The sequence below is a fragment of the Ovis aries genome, chromosome X, assembly GCF_016772045.2.
Source record: "Ovis aries strain OAR_USU_Benz2616 breed Rambouillet chromosome X, ARS-UI_Ramb_v3.0, whole genome shotgun sequence".
Lineage (NCBI taxonomy): Eukaryota > Metazoa > Chordata > Mammalia > Artiodactyla > Bovidae > Ovis > Ovis aries.
This window is the reverse complement of record NC_056080.1, coordinates 116,265,757-116,283,815: the sequence shown is the minus strand read 5'-3', so window position 1 is coordinate 116,283,815 and position 18,059 is coordinate 116,265,757. Positions and strand designations below refer to the sequence as shown.

General features: G+C 40.7%; 1 protein-coding gene across 3 annotated transcripts in view; it reads left to right on the top strand.

Annotated features, from left to right (window-relative positions):
- The window catches only part of LOC101108113 (dedicator of cytokinesis protein 11), a 211,353-nt gene that overhangs the window by 110,566 nt on the left and 82,728 nt on the right, over nt 1-18,059 (top strand). For all 3 annotated transcript variants that reach the window (XM_027963225.2, XM_027963224.2, XM_042242184.2), the window contains exons 22-28: nt 403-489; nt 2,563-2,652; nt 8,627-8,745; nt 10,283-10,352; nt 10,433-10,558; nt 11,627-11,698; nt 12,597-12,743. In XM_027963225.2, the coding sequence (XP_027819026.1) occupies nt 403-489; nt 2,563-2,652; nt 8,627-8,745; nt 10,283-10,352; nt 10,433-10,558; nt 11,627-11,698; nt 12,597-12,743 (711 nt within the window). The remainder of the gene's footprint in view (nt 1-402; nt 490-2,562; nt 2,653-8,626; nt 8,746-10,282; nt 10,353-10,432; nt 10,559-11,626; nt 11,699-12,596; nt 12,744-18,059) is intronic.

The window sequence follows — 18,059 nt, the reverse complement described above, 5'->3', positions numbered from 1 at the left end:
GTGGTTGATAGCTACTCAGAGTGTGGTTTGAGGGCTGATGCTGGTCCACAACAAAGAGAAGTATGGAAAATGAGTGTTGGGAAGTTTCTATCATAGTTTGACAAAGTAACCTCATGTCAGTTGATTCCAGTTACTTAAAATGGGACTCTGATTTTGTGCATGATAAAAAAATTGCTTCATATAGTCATTTTTATTGTCATTAGGAAAAGTATCCGCCTGCAAAGGATGGGAACTTCAAAATGATTTAGGATACGTTTATTCTAAAGGCAGGTTATTTTCTCCAATAGTTCCCTATGTCTGCAACTAGCACATTTGTTTCTGAGAAAAATGTTGAAATACATATATTGCTCATCTGTCTATTACTGTGGTACAAAAACTCACATGTATGTTTTCTGTTCCCAGCAATCAAATGTGGATATTAAGTGGGTAGATGGTGCAAAGCCTTTGTTGAAGATCAAAAGCCACTTGGAGTCTACCATTTACACTCAAGTAAGTTGCATCCCATGAATTTGTAAAAAAAAATTTTTTTTGCCACACCATGTGGCATTTGGGACCTTAGTTCCCCAGCCAGGGATCAAACCCATGCCTCCTACTTTGGAAGTGAGGAGTCTTAACCACTGGACCATGAGGGAAGTCCCTGAATTTTGTCAATTTTACTACTTGAGTTTTTTTCTTGATTAAAATAGATTATATTCATTTCTACAGCCTTAGAGAAGTTGTGGCCTGAAACACTTTCTCATTAGTAATAACACCATTCTTTAATAATAGCTCAAATTTTTAAATTCTTCTCAAATGACCAAATCCTTTTATTCCCATTGACTGATTAGACTCTTCCAAAACTCTGAAAAAAATGTGGAGGCTATTATTACCATTTTTAAACCAACATATATTTTTTGAGCTGTTTTAGATTTACAGAAAAATTATGAGGATAGTGCAGCTACCTCCCATATGCCTCATACCAAGTTTCCTTTAGTGTTAACATTTAACATGAGTGTGACACCCTTGTTACAACTCTTGAAGCTGTATTGAGACATAATCATTAGCTGAAGTCTGGCCTTTATTCAGATTTCCTTAGTTTTTACCTGTTAGTACCCCTTTTCAGTTTCAGGATTCTATCCAGGATAACATGTTACTTTTAGTTGTCACATTCCCTTAGGCTCTTGGCTGTGGCAAGTTCTGAGTGTTTCGTTGTTTTGGGTGACCTTGTCAGTTTTCAGGACTACTGGTACTTTGCGGATGCCCCTCTGTGGGAATTAGTCTGTTTTGCTTATGGTTGGACTGGAGCTGAACACAGAAGCTGGCAGTCAGTGAATCAGGGTTAGCTACTACAGTTTGCTCTTAGACTCAGCATCCTTGAAATTAGAATCAAGTATCTGTGAGACACCTCAAGCACCGTTTGAAAAATCATGGATGGAGAAGGTGAAGTCCACACTCCTTGGTGCAGCACTCTCAGGTTTCCTTGGCCATTCCATCCTTTTATAGGAAAGGAAACAGGGGCTCAGTCAGGTTAAAAGATTTACCCAAGGTCCCACAGATAATAATTAGAGGAAGCAGGTAAAAATCCAATTTCTATTTTTTTTCTCTTTAATCCCTTTTGTTAAAATGGGAGGATACTTTCTTTACATTGTTGTGATAGTTTCTGCTGTGCCACAACGTGAATCAGCTATGCATGCCTTCTCAGTTGCTTCAGTCGTGTCCGACTCTATGACCCTATGGGCTGTAACCCACCAGGCTCCTCTGTCCATGGGATTCTCCAGGCAAGAATACTGGAATCGGTTGCCATCCCCTCCTCCAGGGGATCTTCCCAACCCAGGGATTGAACCCAAGTCTCTCGCATCTTCTGCATTGTAGGTGGATTCTTTAGCAGTGGCGCCACTTGGGAAGCCTGAATCAGCTATATGTATACATATATCCTCTCCCTCTTGGACCTCCTTCTGCGCCTCCCCCGCAACCCCAACTCTCATCCCTCTAGGTCATCACAGAGCACAGAGCTGAGGTCCCTGTGCTATATGGCAGCTTCCCACTAGCTAGCTATTTTACACATGATTGTGTATATATGTCAATTCTACTTGCACAATTCATCTGGAATTTCTTGATTCTGGTTTCTGAGACAGTCTGTGCTATCCACAGATTCAGTGTCTGTAGATCAGTTGGACGCTGGCCACCACAGGGTCAGGTCACTCCCTTTTCTTACCTGTCAGTTCAGACCTCTCTTCCTGCTTGTTCCATTAAAATATAGAAGCAGCCCAACTTCAGAGATGACATTACTGAAAAAAGGAAACAAATGTTGGACTAGTTGGGCATGAATGGTGGCCTACCCGGTGCACTGAGATGCATGCTCAATGGGCCTGGTTTGCTGTTTTGTGTGTGGGTTGAGAGGACTCTGGGACTCAAGGAGGAACATGTGTGTTGGTAGCTGTAGATGCCGAGTTGGGTCATTAGAAGACCTGGGGAAACAGGTTTGCAAGATTCCGGGTGGGAGGACGGGTGGTAGAGGTGGAGAGCCTGTGTTTTGTGGGTAATGAATCAAATTTCATATGGCTGTATCCATCTGGTTTTCAGGATCTGCATGTGCACAAATTCTTCCAGCATTGCCAGCTGATTCAGTCAGGCTCGAAAGAAGTTCCTGGGGAGCTCATTAAATATTTAAAGGTAAATGAACAGCAGCTTTCTGTAAAAGGTTTGTTTTTCTTGTCTTTTGGTTGCCACATTTTTGATGTGGGAGGCCAAAAAAAATGAATACTTGAAAATACTTTTGGTTGCAAATCCTCAAGAGAGCACATTCTACTATGTCCTTTTCTATCAAGTGGCTGTTTAGAAGCACACAACAGAAGCATGGCATTAGGAAGAAAATGTTTTAGCCAGAATTCAACAACATACTTAAAAAAAAATCTCATGAAAATGTTTATTTCGGGTCCATAGATTGATTTTTCCAGGCCCTTTCTCATCTTGCTGACGGCCCAGTAAAGGTGGAGAATGCTGTGGAGAAAAAGGCCAGGAGAAACGAAGTCACTTTTACTTGGAATACAATGTGAAATGGTTCCTGGGTCCGTAGGTGAAAGAATATCAAAAGGGTCAGCTGATAAGAAGGAACCTAGTTGCTGCATGGTGCATAGGAGTCATAAGAAATGCCATATTTTATCGAAAGCATTGAGAATCCAAGACTCCGTTTATTCCCTAACATGGTGGGACAAAGCACACATCATAAGACCGATCTGACAGTAGCTTTTCTCTTGGCTGCTCCTTCAGTAGATCAGCCATGGCCAGTCTGAGGAGTTTTGATTTTAAATGAAGTCCTCTACAGGATTTCCCTTTCGACATATGTTAATAATGAATGATGTGAAATGAACAAAAATACTCATTTCTTTCAGAGAGGCAGTGTGAATGAGGTAACACGTGCATGGGTTCTGGAATCACAAACTGAGCTTGTACCCCAGCTCTGTCACTTGGTAGCTCTGTGATTGACCTTGACCAAGTTACTTAACTTCTCCAAGCCTTTGTTTTTTCTTCTGTCTCATAAAGATAACAGTAATACCCACTTGTATGGTGATTGTGAGGCCTCAGTGAGACAGGGCATCTGCTGTGTAGTATTCATTCCACACTTTTTTCTTGAGTACCTCCTGTGGGCCAGGCTTCTTTCTAAACATGGGGAGGATAAGTGAAGAAAACAGACAATATCCCTATTTTCAAGGAGCTTACTTTCAAGGAGACAGATGGACATTAAACACATAAATGAATAAATATATACATCTGCAGTCATGGTTCCAGGACCCTCCCTAGATACCAGAGATTCTCAAATCCCTTGCAGTCAGCTCTCCATATCTGCAGATGTGAAATATGTGGAGATGGAGGGTCAACTGTGTATCTTATGTCAGTGGGTAATAAGTACTATAAAGAAAACCAAAATATAGGGAAGGGGAATTAGGAGTGATAAGGATCTCTTTTTTAGATTGTCAACAAGGAACTCTCCAGTAAAGAGACCTAAAGGAAAGGAGGGTGCCAGCCGCATGGAATTCTGGGCAAGGGCTGGGAACAGCAAGTGCAGAGGCCCCGAGGAGCTTACTTGGTGCGTTCCAGAAACAGGAGGAGTTCCAGTGTGGCTGGCACATGGAAGGATAGGCCGCCCTATTGGAAAAGATAGCTGGGTTACTGATCTGGTAGGGCTTCATAAGCTATGATGAGATGAGAAGCTGTGAACAAAGGAGTGTGATGTAATGTGACTTTGGTTTTGAAAGAATCATCCTGCTTACCATACAGAAAATAGATTGTTGGAAAGGTAGAATCAGGCAGGTAGCCGATAAATGGTGGCTTTTATTCTTAATTAGCATTAAAAAGTACAGTAAGTCATCTAATTTCAAGTCCTTATCTTGGGTAATGTCTAGAATCCCGCTCTATATGTGAATGCCTTTTCTGCTCAGATCCATGGCTTTATTCTTCCACTGGGGAAGCTTTGTAAAAGTTTTAACAAAATTAAATTTCCTGTATTGATATTCTTAGAATGGCGGGGGAAGAAAGGTATTCATATTTGTGTTTTTAAGGGTGTGGAATTTGTTATTTCTGTGACCTGTGCTCGCCCTCTAGTGGCAGTGAGTGAAATGCCATGTGATTATAGAAAGCGCCAAACTCCTGTATGGAATGTTAGTGCTAAAAGGGATCTTTAGGGATTTTTTTTTTTTTTTAACAGATGAGGACACTGAGGCCTGAGGACAGAGATTTGCCAGTGGTTTTTCAGCTGGTTAGTAGGAGATCAGAGCCGAGCATGTCTTTTGATGGCTCTTTTGACTCCTAGCCCTGTGTACTTTTTATCAAACCTTGCAATCTCCTGTCCTTGTAAATGACATTATTTAATCACTTCATCTAACCATCTACATGCTGAGCTTATTATGTGTTCAGTATTTTCCTAGATGCTGTGTGGCTTGCAAATAAGAATAACTTGGGCTATTTTCCATAGGGATCTTATGACCAGTCAAGAGGGGCCCACTGAAGTCAAATGACAATATAAGTCAGTAGTACGAATGATCGTCCAAAGCAATATGTAATTAAATGTCAAATGCATGATACAGGATATAAATGCTGAGAGTTCACAAAACTGTGGAACCACTGAGACTAGAGGGTTCCATCTTTATCCCTTTGATTCCTTCGTTTATTCATTTATTCAGTCATCCCCCAAATAATTATTGAGTACCTACCATGGGGCCAGATATTGTACTGGATGCTGGGAATATAACTGGAATAATTCAGACAACATAGCTACTCATTTGGGGTAGAGGGATTATAAAGAAGTCCCATTAGATAGAGATGAGTACTGTGAAGAAAATAGAACAGGTTAAATATTAATGTTCAGAAAACTAAGATCATGGCATCTGGTTCCATCACTTCATGGCAAATAGATGGGGAAACAGTGGAAACAGTGGCTGACTTTATTTTGGGGGGCTCTAAAATCACTGCAGATGGTGATTGCAGCCATGAAATTAAAAGACGCTTACTCCTTGGAAGGAAAGTTATGACCAACCTAGACAGCTTATTAAAAAGCAGAGACATTACTTTATTAACAAAGGTCCGTCTAGTCAAGGCTATGGTTTTTCCAATAGCCATGTATGGATGTGAGAGTTGGACTATAAGGAAAGCTGAGTGCAGAAGAACTGATGCTTTTGAACTGTGGTGCTGGAGAAGACTCTTGAGAGTCCCTTGGACTGCAAGGGGATCCAACCAGTCCATCTTATGGGAAATCAGTCCTGGGTGTTCATTGGAGGGACTGATGGTGAAGCTGAAACTCCAATACTTTGGCCACCTGATGCAAAGAGCTGACTCATTTGAAAAGACCCTGATGTTGGGAAAGATTGAAGGCAGGAGGAGAAGGGGACGACAGAGGATGAGATAGTTAGATGGCATCACCAACTCAATGGACATGTGTTTGGGTGGACTCCAGGAGTTGGTGATAGACAGGGAGGCCTGGCGTGCTGTGGTTCATGGGGTCGCAAAGAGTTGGATGTGACTGAGTGACTGAACTGAGTGGGCTCTAATGTGATCAGGAGTGCAGTCAAGATCGAGTTGTCAGGGAAGACCTGTCTGAGGAGTTGATGACATTTCAAGCTGAAAAGAACTGATGAGGGGAAGACAGCCATAGATGATAAAACTGTGTAAAAGGATGACAGACTATTGCAGCAGGTATAAATACCTTGCAATGGGATGTATGAAAGACAGGGAAAAAAGCAAAGACAGCATAGCTAGAGCACACTGAGCAGTGAGGAGCAGGGGATGGCCCCAGATGAGTGGAGGATGGGGAACCCTTCATAGCTTTTTGTTCGTGGCAATTGGTTTTGTTTGTAATAGAGGGAAATGGCATTGTCAAACTTGCCTTTCAAATAGAACCCTCTGGCTGCTGGGTAGAGAGTAAATTCTCTGTGTAGAGAGACAGTGCTGGTGCAGGGAGACCACTTCTGCAAGGAGTGCCCTTCTCTCTTTTTTCTACCTGATGTGATCCTACTTAACCTTGAACCTTAGAGCCTCCGTCCTCTGAAGTGTGTGACATTCCCTCCTCACTTGCACACACAATTGCTTCCTCTTCTGTGCGTTTACTGTGTACTGTTTACTGTTTGTGTCACAGCGATTCACTTCCATGTGTTTTCCTTCCATCGTCTGTGAACTGCTTGATGATAGGAACCCCGTCCATTTGATGTGCTTGGCAATCAGAAGTTCATTCAGTATGAAAAGTGAAAAAAGTGAAAGCCGCTCACTCATGTCCAACTCTTTGCAACCCTGTGGACTGTACAGTCCATAGAATTCTCCAGGCCAGAATACTGGAGTGGGTAGAAGTTCCCTTCTCCAGTGCAATCTTCCCAACCCAGGTCTCCTGCATTGTAGGCGATTCTTTATCAGCTGGGCCACAAGGGAAGCCCATTCGGTATACCTTTATTCAGTATACTTTTATTGAATGAGTGCATACATAGCTTCACCGAAGTGGGGGGTGAACTTGACTGGGAAGGGTGGCTAAGACTTTGCTAAAAAAATATGAACAAAGGCACAAAGGTAGGCATGCATTTGACAATTTCAAGGAGCAGAGCAGTCAAGACGCCAGTTTGGCCTCATGAAGAAGGGTGAATGTTAAGGCTAAAAATGTAAGTTGGGTTTTAAGTAACTTAGATTTAATAGCCTGGGTCAGGTTTTCTCCAACTTGGCACTATTGGCATTTGAGGCAGGATGGGTCTTTGTGGTAAAGGACTGTCCTATGCATTGGAGGGTGCTTAGAAGCACTTCTGGCTTATCCACTAGATGTCGGTAGCACCTCCTCAGTCGTGACAACTGAAAATGTCTCTGGACATTGCTGGATGGCCTGGAGGGATGGGGTGGTGAAGGGGTCTCTGGTTGAGAACCACTGCCCTAGCTAATGGAGAGGCCTCAGTAAATTTTTGATGGTGGCAGAAAGTGGCCTGATGTAACCACTACTTGAGGAGGATTGAGTTTTGGAAATGAGAGTTAAATATACTGAGGTTGAGGAGAAACTGTACATAGCCCTCCTATTAATGGAAAATTACTGGACTATTTTGGTTATAGGTTATAATCCTGAAAACAGGGTGATGGCTGTATGGGTAGAAGAGAGAGGGCAAAACATTTGGAAAAACCTGAAGGAAAGACTAGAGGTTCCTGAGCTCAGTTTCTTGCATTAGGTATCTGATTGAAGAGAAGCTGCCCGGAAATCTAAGAGGTCACTATTGAGATGAGAGAGGCCTGAAAAGGGAGGGTGAGCATAAGGATGGAAACATGGGGCACTCTGAAAGATGAATATTGTGTTCCTTAGGATACAGACTTGTCTGACCATCTCTGTCTTTCCCAAGCCCTAAATATTGAACTGGTGGAGAAGGTGCTCAGTGAGGTGGTTTTTGGTTGGCCAGTTGACTGAGTGAGTGAATGAATGGGTGAATGAAGGAAGGAGGGAAGGAAGAAGAAAGACATTTTACTTATTGGGTTGGCCAAGAGTTTGTTCGGGTTTCTCCATAAGCTGTATAGAAAAACCCGAACGAGCTCTTTGGCCAACCCAATATTTTGCTGCTTGTATCATTTCTCTGTATACACGGATATATTTCTTCTTTCTGATGTTAATGTGTCAATCAGTAGAGGCAGGGTGTTAGCACTTTGAAGAAATGTACTGTGACGATGTTAGAATGCAGAACTGCCTCAGTTTGTGGATGGAGCCAGTGTAAAGCCAACCATACATAGAAATACACTTTATTGAACCCCGTTCTCACTGCAAAGTGATGGCCCACTTTCCCCTGTAAAACATACGAATGCTGGAGGCTGGTAGGCCAGTCTCCAGTACCTCCAAACATGCCTGCTCCCTAGCCCAGTTGTTGGTTTACCAAGAGTCGGTCACCTTTATTCGAAAACCTGTTGATCCCAGTTATACTTGTTATCTTTAATAGAGTATTTAATATTAAAGGAACTAACAAAATCTGAGTGCCAAAATAGAGATGTGTATAATTGACAAAGTCCCCTATCCCTGGAAGCATGTGTTTGAAGTGAGCTTATATTCTAGTGAATGTATTTATCATTACTTAATTTTTGGTTGTTTCACCTTTGCAAGTTATATCATACTTTGATTTTCATAACTAATAATGACTTATTTTAGTGTTTGCATGCCATGGAGATCCAAGTCATGATACAGTTTCTACCTGTAATTCTTATGCAACTCTTCCAAGTTCTCACAAACATGACCCATGAAGATGACGTTCCTTTCAACTGCACCATGTGAGTTTCGGTGTTACAATATGAAGAATCAACTTTTGTTTCCTTTTGCATTTCTTCATTTATCTTCCAAATGAGAACCCCAAAGGCAGAAGCCTAATATAACTTTTCTCTATAGTTTCTTTCTTCTCGGACTGAGGGACTCACATCCCCAGGGATAGATGGTACCAGAAACCACAGGATAAGTTTACTGTGTTTTCCTCAACCAGTGGCTCTAAAACTGCTGCATGTTAGAGCAACCTGGGAAGCTTTTTAAAATCTGTTCCCAGACCATACATCATACCAGTTAAACCTGAATCTCTGAGAGCGGAACTCAGCATTGGTTGTTTTTTCTTCTAAAGTTTCCACAACGATGCCCTAATGCAATGGAGTTTGAGAATCACGCCCTTGACCAGTATTGTCCAACAGAACTTTCTTCAGTTATGGAAATGTTCTGTACCTGTACTGCCCAATATGGTAGCCATTAGTCATATTTAGCTGTTGAACTCTTGAAATGTGGCTGGTGTAACTGAGGATCGGAATTTTTCATAGTAGTTAATTTGTTTACATCACCACTTGTGACTAGCAGCTCTCACATTGGACAGAGTGGCCCTAGGCCATTAGTTTTTACTCACAAGAATAAGAGTGTTCTTTTTACAGGAAAACAAACAAGGATATATTTGTAGAGTAGGATGCAAAATGCACTTAATTTTTGAAAATAAAACGGGTTTAAAAAAATTATAAGCTCACTGCTGGGTGTTTCCGGCTTTGCTGCTTCTGCTGTTGCCACAGCGTCTCTGGAGCCTCAGGGTTCAGGCTCCACACACCCACATACTCTTTGCTCTTCTCTGCTCTTGGGGGTAGTCTGGTTGCTAATTTAAGAAGCATTATTCTAGTCCAGTGGTTCTCAAAAAACGTGATTCCCAGACCAGCAGCAACAATACACCTGGAAGCGTATTAAAAATGCTAATCATGGAACTTCACCCCAGACCTAAAAAATCAGAAACTCGGGGAGAGGGGTGAGCGCTCTGCCCTCTAGGTGTTTCTGATGCATGCTAAACTTGCAGAACCACTGCAGGCTTCATAACTTTAAAACTTTCTATGAATCTTAGATTTGCTTCCAATTTTAGTTCATCTCATTATACCTGCTCTGTCTTGCCCTTCCCTTCCCCCCATCTGTTGACATGTTTAACACTTTTTCCTATTCTTTTCCTTTGATTTTTACTAGAGGGGATTTCAATATTTACCGTACTAAAGGCTTTTTACTATATGGTAGCTGTGAACATACTTCAAATGAGATTTAGAAAGGAGATGAAAAGAAATATCTTGGTTGCCAAAATAAAACATCCTCCTTTGGAACCAAGAAATGTATTTTACAAAGCCCTGAACATGTTACATGCTGAAATCTTTGTTGGATCCAAACTAAGATGCCATTCAATACTTTCATTATTTAGACAGTATTAGGTATTTTTAAGCATTAGATATGCTGGTTTTATCTAACAATCAAACTATAGTGTTTCTTTGTGGTCTGACGTGCTGGCTTTTGTGAATGTTGTTTCAGGGTTCTCTTACATATCGTATCAAAGTGCCATGAAGAAGGCTTGGATAATTATTTAAGATCCTTCATTAAGGTTTGTGGAGTAAGCTTTCTTTCTCAGCATTTTGTCTTATGAGAGAATTTGGTCTTATGGTTCATTCTCTTTGATTGTAGTATAGCTTCCGACCTGAAAAACCCAGTGCTCCTCAGGCCCAGCTGATACATGAAACTCTTGCGACTACAATGATAGCCATACTGAAACAGTCTGCAGACTTTTTAGCAATAAACAAATTGCTCAAGGTAAGGACACAGAGACATGCTTGCTTGAGGCCCTCGCATTCCAGGTCTAGTCTGTCATCATTTCCTCAAGTGACTCCCTCTTTGCCCAGCACTTTGCCTACGTATGCATCCTTTCCCCCCAAGTTCTGCATAGAAATCCTTCATTCCCTTTGCCCTCCCCACCTACCCCTTGCTCTCAGTCAAATGCATAATAGAATTTTGGAGGGTATAGATCTGGGCGAGAATGCTGTATTCATCACACAATAGTTCTGTGACCTGGGGCCTGTTAGTTAGCAGTTCTGAGCATCCACTTTCTCATTTCTGAAATACAAGTAAAGCATCTAACATGTTGTTTCTGGCACATAGTAGGCACTCACTCAAATGGTGGCTCTTATTGTCATAATTTTTACTATTCCTATTAGTAATGGCGTTAGTCACTCAGTCATGTCCAACTCTTTGCAACCCCATGGACTGTAGCCCTCCAGGCTGCTCTGTCCATGGGATTCTCCAGGCCAGAAAACTGCAGTGGGTTGCGATTTCCTTCCCCAGGGGATCTTCCCAACCCAGGGATCAAACCTGAGTCTCCTGCATTGCAGGCAGATTCTTTACCATTTGAGCCACCAGGTATCTGCTTGAGACTTCCCTGTACCCTTCAAATTCTACTTACACAAACACCTCTGCTACTTGGGCTGCCCCAGTGCTGTACGAAGGGCAGGGTTGGGTCCCTCACTGGGTGCAGGCTATAATATGATTCATTGTCCATAGAGAGTTTAAAAGCAGTAATAAAGTAAACTAAAAGTTGGTTTGTTCTTATCACCACATGTAGGCAAATCAAAACAGTGTCAGTGATCAAATACCCCTCTCCACCAAATATCCTTTGTGCATCACCAGTCAGCCCTGAGGCATACTATTACCTTTTTGCCAGCACAATTTGAAGATATTCTATGGGACTTGGATAGTCAGTGGTGATCACTTTAAAACGTTATTAAAGTTCAGAGATAAAATCCATAGTGATTTGTCAGCCTTTTATAAGCTTCAGGGATTTGGGTAACAATTAAAGATTGATTTGTATTTATTTATTTATTTTAGTACTCATGGTTTTTCTTTGAAATTATTGCAAAGTCTATGGCCACATACTTGCTGGAAGAGAATAAAATTAAGGTAAGTAGGCTGAAGAATAATATTTAACATAGACAAAGAAGGCTAATCTTATTCATAGGTAGCTGTGATGTGCAAATCCTCTTTTATATTTTAAGGACTCTCAGTCTGTAGCTTTTTTCAGTTTTTCTTTAAAAAAAAGGTGTTCATCTGTTTTCAACTTCAGAGGCTCACCACATAGATTCTTCCTGTGAGATATTTGCCATATTAAGTATATTATCTTTGAAGCTTTCCCTTTGTCTTGTGGCTTTAAAATGTCAATTGTCCAAATTATTCATTAGGAAGGAGAACACATACCAAATCAGAAAGAACTATTCTCTTAGAAAGATTGAAGGCATGTACAAAATTAAAAACATTTTGTGTAAAAAAGACAAAAACCAAAATCTCTTTTTATGTAATGCGTGTGTTCCTGGAATATGCTGTACATATACCTTTAGTTGTATTTTCAAACTCCTTCAGAAGTACAAAGAAATTTTAGCTATAGGCATTGAAAGCTAAGACCTTGTGAAGTAAAAAATAATCACTTCATATTTACATTTTGATCAATATTTCCACAGAACAGGTTTACTGAAATTAAGATGCATGGATACATGTATACTTTGTGTGTCAGGAAAAAGTTGGAATGAAAAACGGATATGTCCGTATCTCAGGAGCACGATTCCAAAGTTGGGTCAGAATGACCTACTCTTGTTCATGATTTCAGTCAGTTATAGTATTACAGGTCCAGATAGGTGCTGTAATGATCTAAAGTATATATTTTAACTAGCCATGTCTTTTTTAATTTGGGAGAAAAAGTATACTCCAGTTAAAAACACATTTATATACAGTATGTGTTTGAAAATAAAACACTGATTTGGACCTTTCACAACTCTTTTTTTTTTCTTTGCCGATTTAAATGAAGCTTCCAAGAGGCCAGAGGTTTTCTGAGGCATATCATCATGTCTTACATTCACTGCTTCTTGCAATAATTCCCCATGTGACTATTCGCTATGCAGAGATTCCGGATGAGTCCAGAAATGTCAATTATAGTTTGGCTAGCTTCTTGAAGGTGAGTTAAAGGCATCCAGAACATGGTAAGGAATTATTCTTCACCAGTATGGTCTTTAAAGCTAAAGGAAAGCAATTACCCACTTTCTAGAGACTCGGCTGGGCTGCTGGAGGAACTACTGATTGAATTAATCATCAGTTCAGTTAAATAGCCATGTTTGATTCCCCACCCCCAATGGCTAATTGATTAAATCAGAGGTCCCACACAGGAGCCTTAGCCAGGAGGAACATCTTGCTGCTTTTGCATGCTGTTTTTCAAATATATTCATTTGAATGCCTTTCAGTTCAGTTCAGTCACTCAGTCGTGTCTGACTCTTTGTGACCCCATGAACCGCAGCACGCCAGGCCTCCCTGTCCATCACCAACTCCTGGAGTCTACCCAAACCCATGTCCATTGTGTCAGTGATGCCATCCAACTACCTCATCCTCTGTCGTCTCCTTCTCCTCCTGCCCTCAATCTGTCCCAGCATCAGGGTCTTTTCCAGTGAGTCAGCTCTCTGCATGAGATGGCCAAAATATTGGAGTTTCAGCTTCAGCATCAGTCCCTCCAATGAACACCCAGACTGATCTCCTTTAGGATGGACTGGTTGAATCTCCTTGCAGACCAAGGGACTCTCAAGAGTCTTCTCCAACACCACAGTTCAAAAGCATCAGTTTTTTGGCACTCAGCTTTCTTTATAGTCCAACTCTCACATCCATACATGACTACAGGAAAAACCATAGCCTTGACTAGACGGACCTTTGTTGGCAAAGTAATGTCTCTGCTTTTTAATATGCTATCTAGGTTGGTCATAACTTTCCTTCCAAGGAGTAAGCATCTTTTAATTTCATGGCTGCAAGCACCATCTACAGGGATTTTGGAGCCCAGAAAAATAAAGTCAGCCACTGTTTCCACTGTTTCCCCATCTATTTGCCATGAAGTGATGAGACTGGATGCCATGATCTTAGTTTTCAGAATGTTGAGCTTTAAGCCAACTTTTCCACTCTCCTCTTTCACTTTCACCAAGAGGCTCTTTAGTTCTTCTTCACTTTCTGCCATAAGGGTGGTGTCATCTGCATATCTGAGGTTATTGATATTTCTCCCAGCAATCTTGATTCCAGCCTGTGCTACTTCCAGCCCAGCATTTCTCATGATATACTCTGCATATAAGTTAAATAAGCAGAGTGACAATATACAGCCTTGATGTACTTTTTCTATTTGGAACCAGTCTGTTGTTCCATGTCCAGTTCTAGCTGTTGCTTCCTGACCTGTATACAGGTTTCTAAAGAGGCAGGTCAGATGGTCTGGGATTCCCATCTCTTGAAGAATTTTCCACAGTTTATTGTGATCCACACAGTCAAAGGCTTTGGCATAGTCAATAAAGCAGAAATAGATGTTTTTCTGGAACTCTCTTGCTTTTTTGATGATCCAGTGGATGTTGGCAATTTGATCTCTGGTTCCTCTGCCTTTTCTAAAACCAGCTTGAACATCTGGAAGTTCACGGTTCACGTATTGCTGAAGCCTGGCTTGGAGAATTTTGAGCATTACTTTACTAGCATGTGAGATGAGTGCAATTGTGCAGTAGTCTGAGCATTCTTTGACATTGCCTTTCTTTGGGATTGGAATGAAAACTGAGCTTTTCCAGTCCTGTGGCCACTGCTGAGTTTTCCAAATTTGCTGGCATATTGTGTGCAGCACTTTCACAGCATCATCTTTCAGGATTTGAAATAGCTCAACTGGAGTTCTATCACCTCCACTAGCTTTGTTCATAGTGATGCTTCCTAAGGCCCACTTGACTTCACATTCCAGGATGTCTGTCTCTAGGTGAGTGATCACACCATCATGATTATCTGGGTCGTGAAGATCTTTTTTGTACAGTTCTTCTGTGTATTCTTGCCACCTCTTTGCTTCTGCTAGGTCCATACCATTTCTGTTCCTGATTGAGCCCATCTTTGCATGAAATGTTCCCTTGATACCTCTAATTTTCTTGAAGAGATCTCTAGTCTTTCCCATTCTATTGTTTTCCTCTATTTCTTTGCATTGATCACTGAGGAACACTTTCTTATCTCTCCTTGCTATTCTTTGGAACTCTGCATTCAAATAAGTATATCTTTCTTTTTCTCCTTTGCTTTTTGCTTCTCTTCTTTTCACAGCTATTTGTAAGCCCTCCTCAGACAGCCGTTTTGCTTTTTTGCATTTCTTTTTCTTGGGGATGGTCTTGATTCCTGTCTCCTGTACAGTGTCACAAACTTCCGTGCATAGTTCATCAGGCATTTTGTCTATAAAATCTAGTCCTTTAAATCTATTTCTCACTTCCACTGTATAGTCATAAGGGGTTTGATTTAGGTCATGCCTGAATGGTCTAGTGGTTTTCCCCACTTTCTTTAATTTAAGTCTGAATTTGGCAATAAGGAGCTCATGATCTGAGCCACAGGCCACTCCCAGTCTTGTTTTTGCTGACTGTATAGAGCTTCTCCATCTTTGGCTGAAAAGGATATAATCAATCTGATTTCAGTGTTAACCATCTGGTGATGTCCATGTGTAGAGTCTTCTCTTGTGTTGTTGGAAGAGGGTGTTTGCTATGACCTTGAGGTGGGGCATTTACCTTCTAGGTTGCCATGGTCTATACCACTCCTTAATAGAACCCCTGACACTCTATACATTTAAATCATTTCTCTGACACTGTTGGCCTTTGAATTTGTAACTCTTGAACTAAAAGCACATTCTACATGTTGCTAATACAAGCACCGTCTACTTGTTGCTAATACATGTAAATGAAAATTGCTAATTTAGGTCAGTAAGATTATTTTGAGACATACCACAAACTGTTACACTTACAAAAGATAGAACATTTCTCACTGCTCTGTTTTGTCATTCTCTGTATGTAAGGAGAAATGCTAGAATACAGTTGTTCTAGAAAGTGGGTAATAGCAATATTTGATTTATTGCAGAGAAGGAACCTAGATTTGTAATGCACTTAGTTCTTACTTCTTTCCACTCCCCATCTTCTCAGAGCCCTTCATCATGTCTCAGCCTTATTTTAAGAACCTTGCAGTCAATAATCTAGCCAAGCAATTTTAAAATCTAACATACCCTTTTTTTTATTAAACATTCACACTAGGTTTCAGATCTCCAGAGTGTGATTTTCTAACGTAAGACCTCTCTGCCAGAACTAAAACAAAGTTTTAACACTATTACATGAGCCCTTTTGTGTATTAAAAACCAACCTCATATCTTTTTAAAGTAAAGGTGAGACTATCTGAAATATAAGATCTCAGTTTCTTTTATGGAGTTAAAACTTGAAATTTGCTATGTTAGAGAGTAGAACATAGTTGATTTAATAGCAGTATTGACCTCATTACAAGTCAACAAACATTTGTCTGTCTCCTATGTGAGCGTCCAAAGATGAGAGAGGCTCTCTGTAATTATATTGCAATACATATACATGATAAAGTGTGATGACTATTATACTGAAAATATAAACAACAAAATACAATAGGAGAACAAGAAAGGGAGGGATTGTGACCAGATCGTATGAACAGAGACTAGAAGAAGATTTCCCCAAGACAGGGATGAGAGTGTTGTAGGTAGAGGATTCATGAGCAGAGATGAGATATGCGTGTTCAAGAATCATTTTGGGATGAGCAGGAAAGTCATTGTGTAGAGTTTAGGTTGTCTGGAGACAGAGGTGGAAAGGCCATCTGATGCCAAATGATGAAAGGCCTTGAATGTCAGGCTAAGGAATCTAGATTTCGAGCTGAATACCATGGAGCTATCTTCCAAAGCCTTTGAAAGAAGTGAGGAAAAAGCCAGAGTCAAGACAACCAGTTTGAAGACTAGTCCTTCCCCCTTGTCTGCCTGGCAGAGTCCATTCATCTTTTAGGCTCAGCTCTTCCCTAACCTTCTCACAAAGGGCTGATCACCTCTGCTGTTGTTTACCCATCCTTTCCATACTTCTGTAACTTTTTATTGTGCAGTGTTTTCATTATTTATTTGTCTTTACCATTGGAGAAGACTAAAGACCGTGGGTTATTTATTTGCCTTTGTATTTCTCTAGAATGTCTCAAACCCAGTAGATCATCAAAATGATCTTGGATGAGTGGTAAATATAAGCCCATCTCATTAATCCAGGTGAGAGTTGATGAGGCAGGGAACGTTGAAAGGAGAGGTGACAAGATGCAAATAGCTGGTTAATCAAATATTGAGTTGCTTCTATTTCCCAGGAATGTTCTGGGTACCATGGGGAACATAAACAACATATTATCCTCTTTAGGTGAGAACAGCAAAATAATAAGTAAAATACAAGCTACTATAAAGTGTTTCAAGGACCCTGTAGATTAATGAACATGGGCTTTATCGAAGATGGACTTAATCATTGAAGAATGGGCAGGATTCTGTAGAAGTAGTGATAGAATTGCTAGCTAGACCTGGTATGAGCAGTGACTCGGAAGTGGGAATGCACAGTGCATCTTGAGGGGGTAATAAATAGATAAAATGGGAAAAAGAAGTTTGGGACAAGATTGTGGTTTACCTTGAATGCCAAGCTGAGGAGTTTGAAATTATATTAGAGGCAACAGGGAACTATTGAAAATTTTTGGGAAGACAGTTGACATGATTAGGGCTAGGACTTACAGATTAATCTGGAAGCAGTTAGATGGAAAGATTAGTGGCAGGAAGACAGGTTAGGAGGATAACTGCAGTTGTACAGTTGCAAGGTAATGAAAGCCTTAACTAGGAGAGTGACAGCAGGAAAATATGAATAACTAATATGGCTATCACACAAGAAGAATTTTTTGTAGGCCAAGACTTCACAGAACCCAAAGGAAAACTTCCCTTTCGGCCTGAAATGTTCACATAGGCAAGCCCCCCTTTCAGTAGCTGACTGACCACCCTATAGTTCACTTTGAGCTTTGGAAATGAACCAAAATGAGGCAGTATAGCTAAATAGGAACAGGAACGTCGCTCAGTCGTGTCCGACTCTTTGCGACCCCATGGACTGTAGCCTACCAGGCTCCTCTGTCCATGGATTTTCCAGGCAAAAGTACTGGAGTGGATTGCCATTTCTTTCTCCAGGGGATCTTCCTGACCCAGGGATCGAACCCAGGTATCCCGCATTGTAGACAGACGCTTTACCGTCTGAGCCACCAGGGAAGTCCATAGCTAAATAGATTGCATATATATATGTAAATATGTGCATATATGTATTTGAATGTGTGTATATATATATATTTCAAATATTTATCATATATATATAAGAAAATATATATCTTATTTTCAAAATAAGATGTTATATATATACATCTTATTTTGAAAACAACACAGTTGAGTCCAATGATA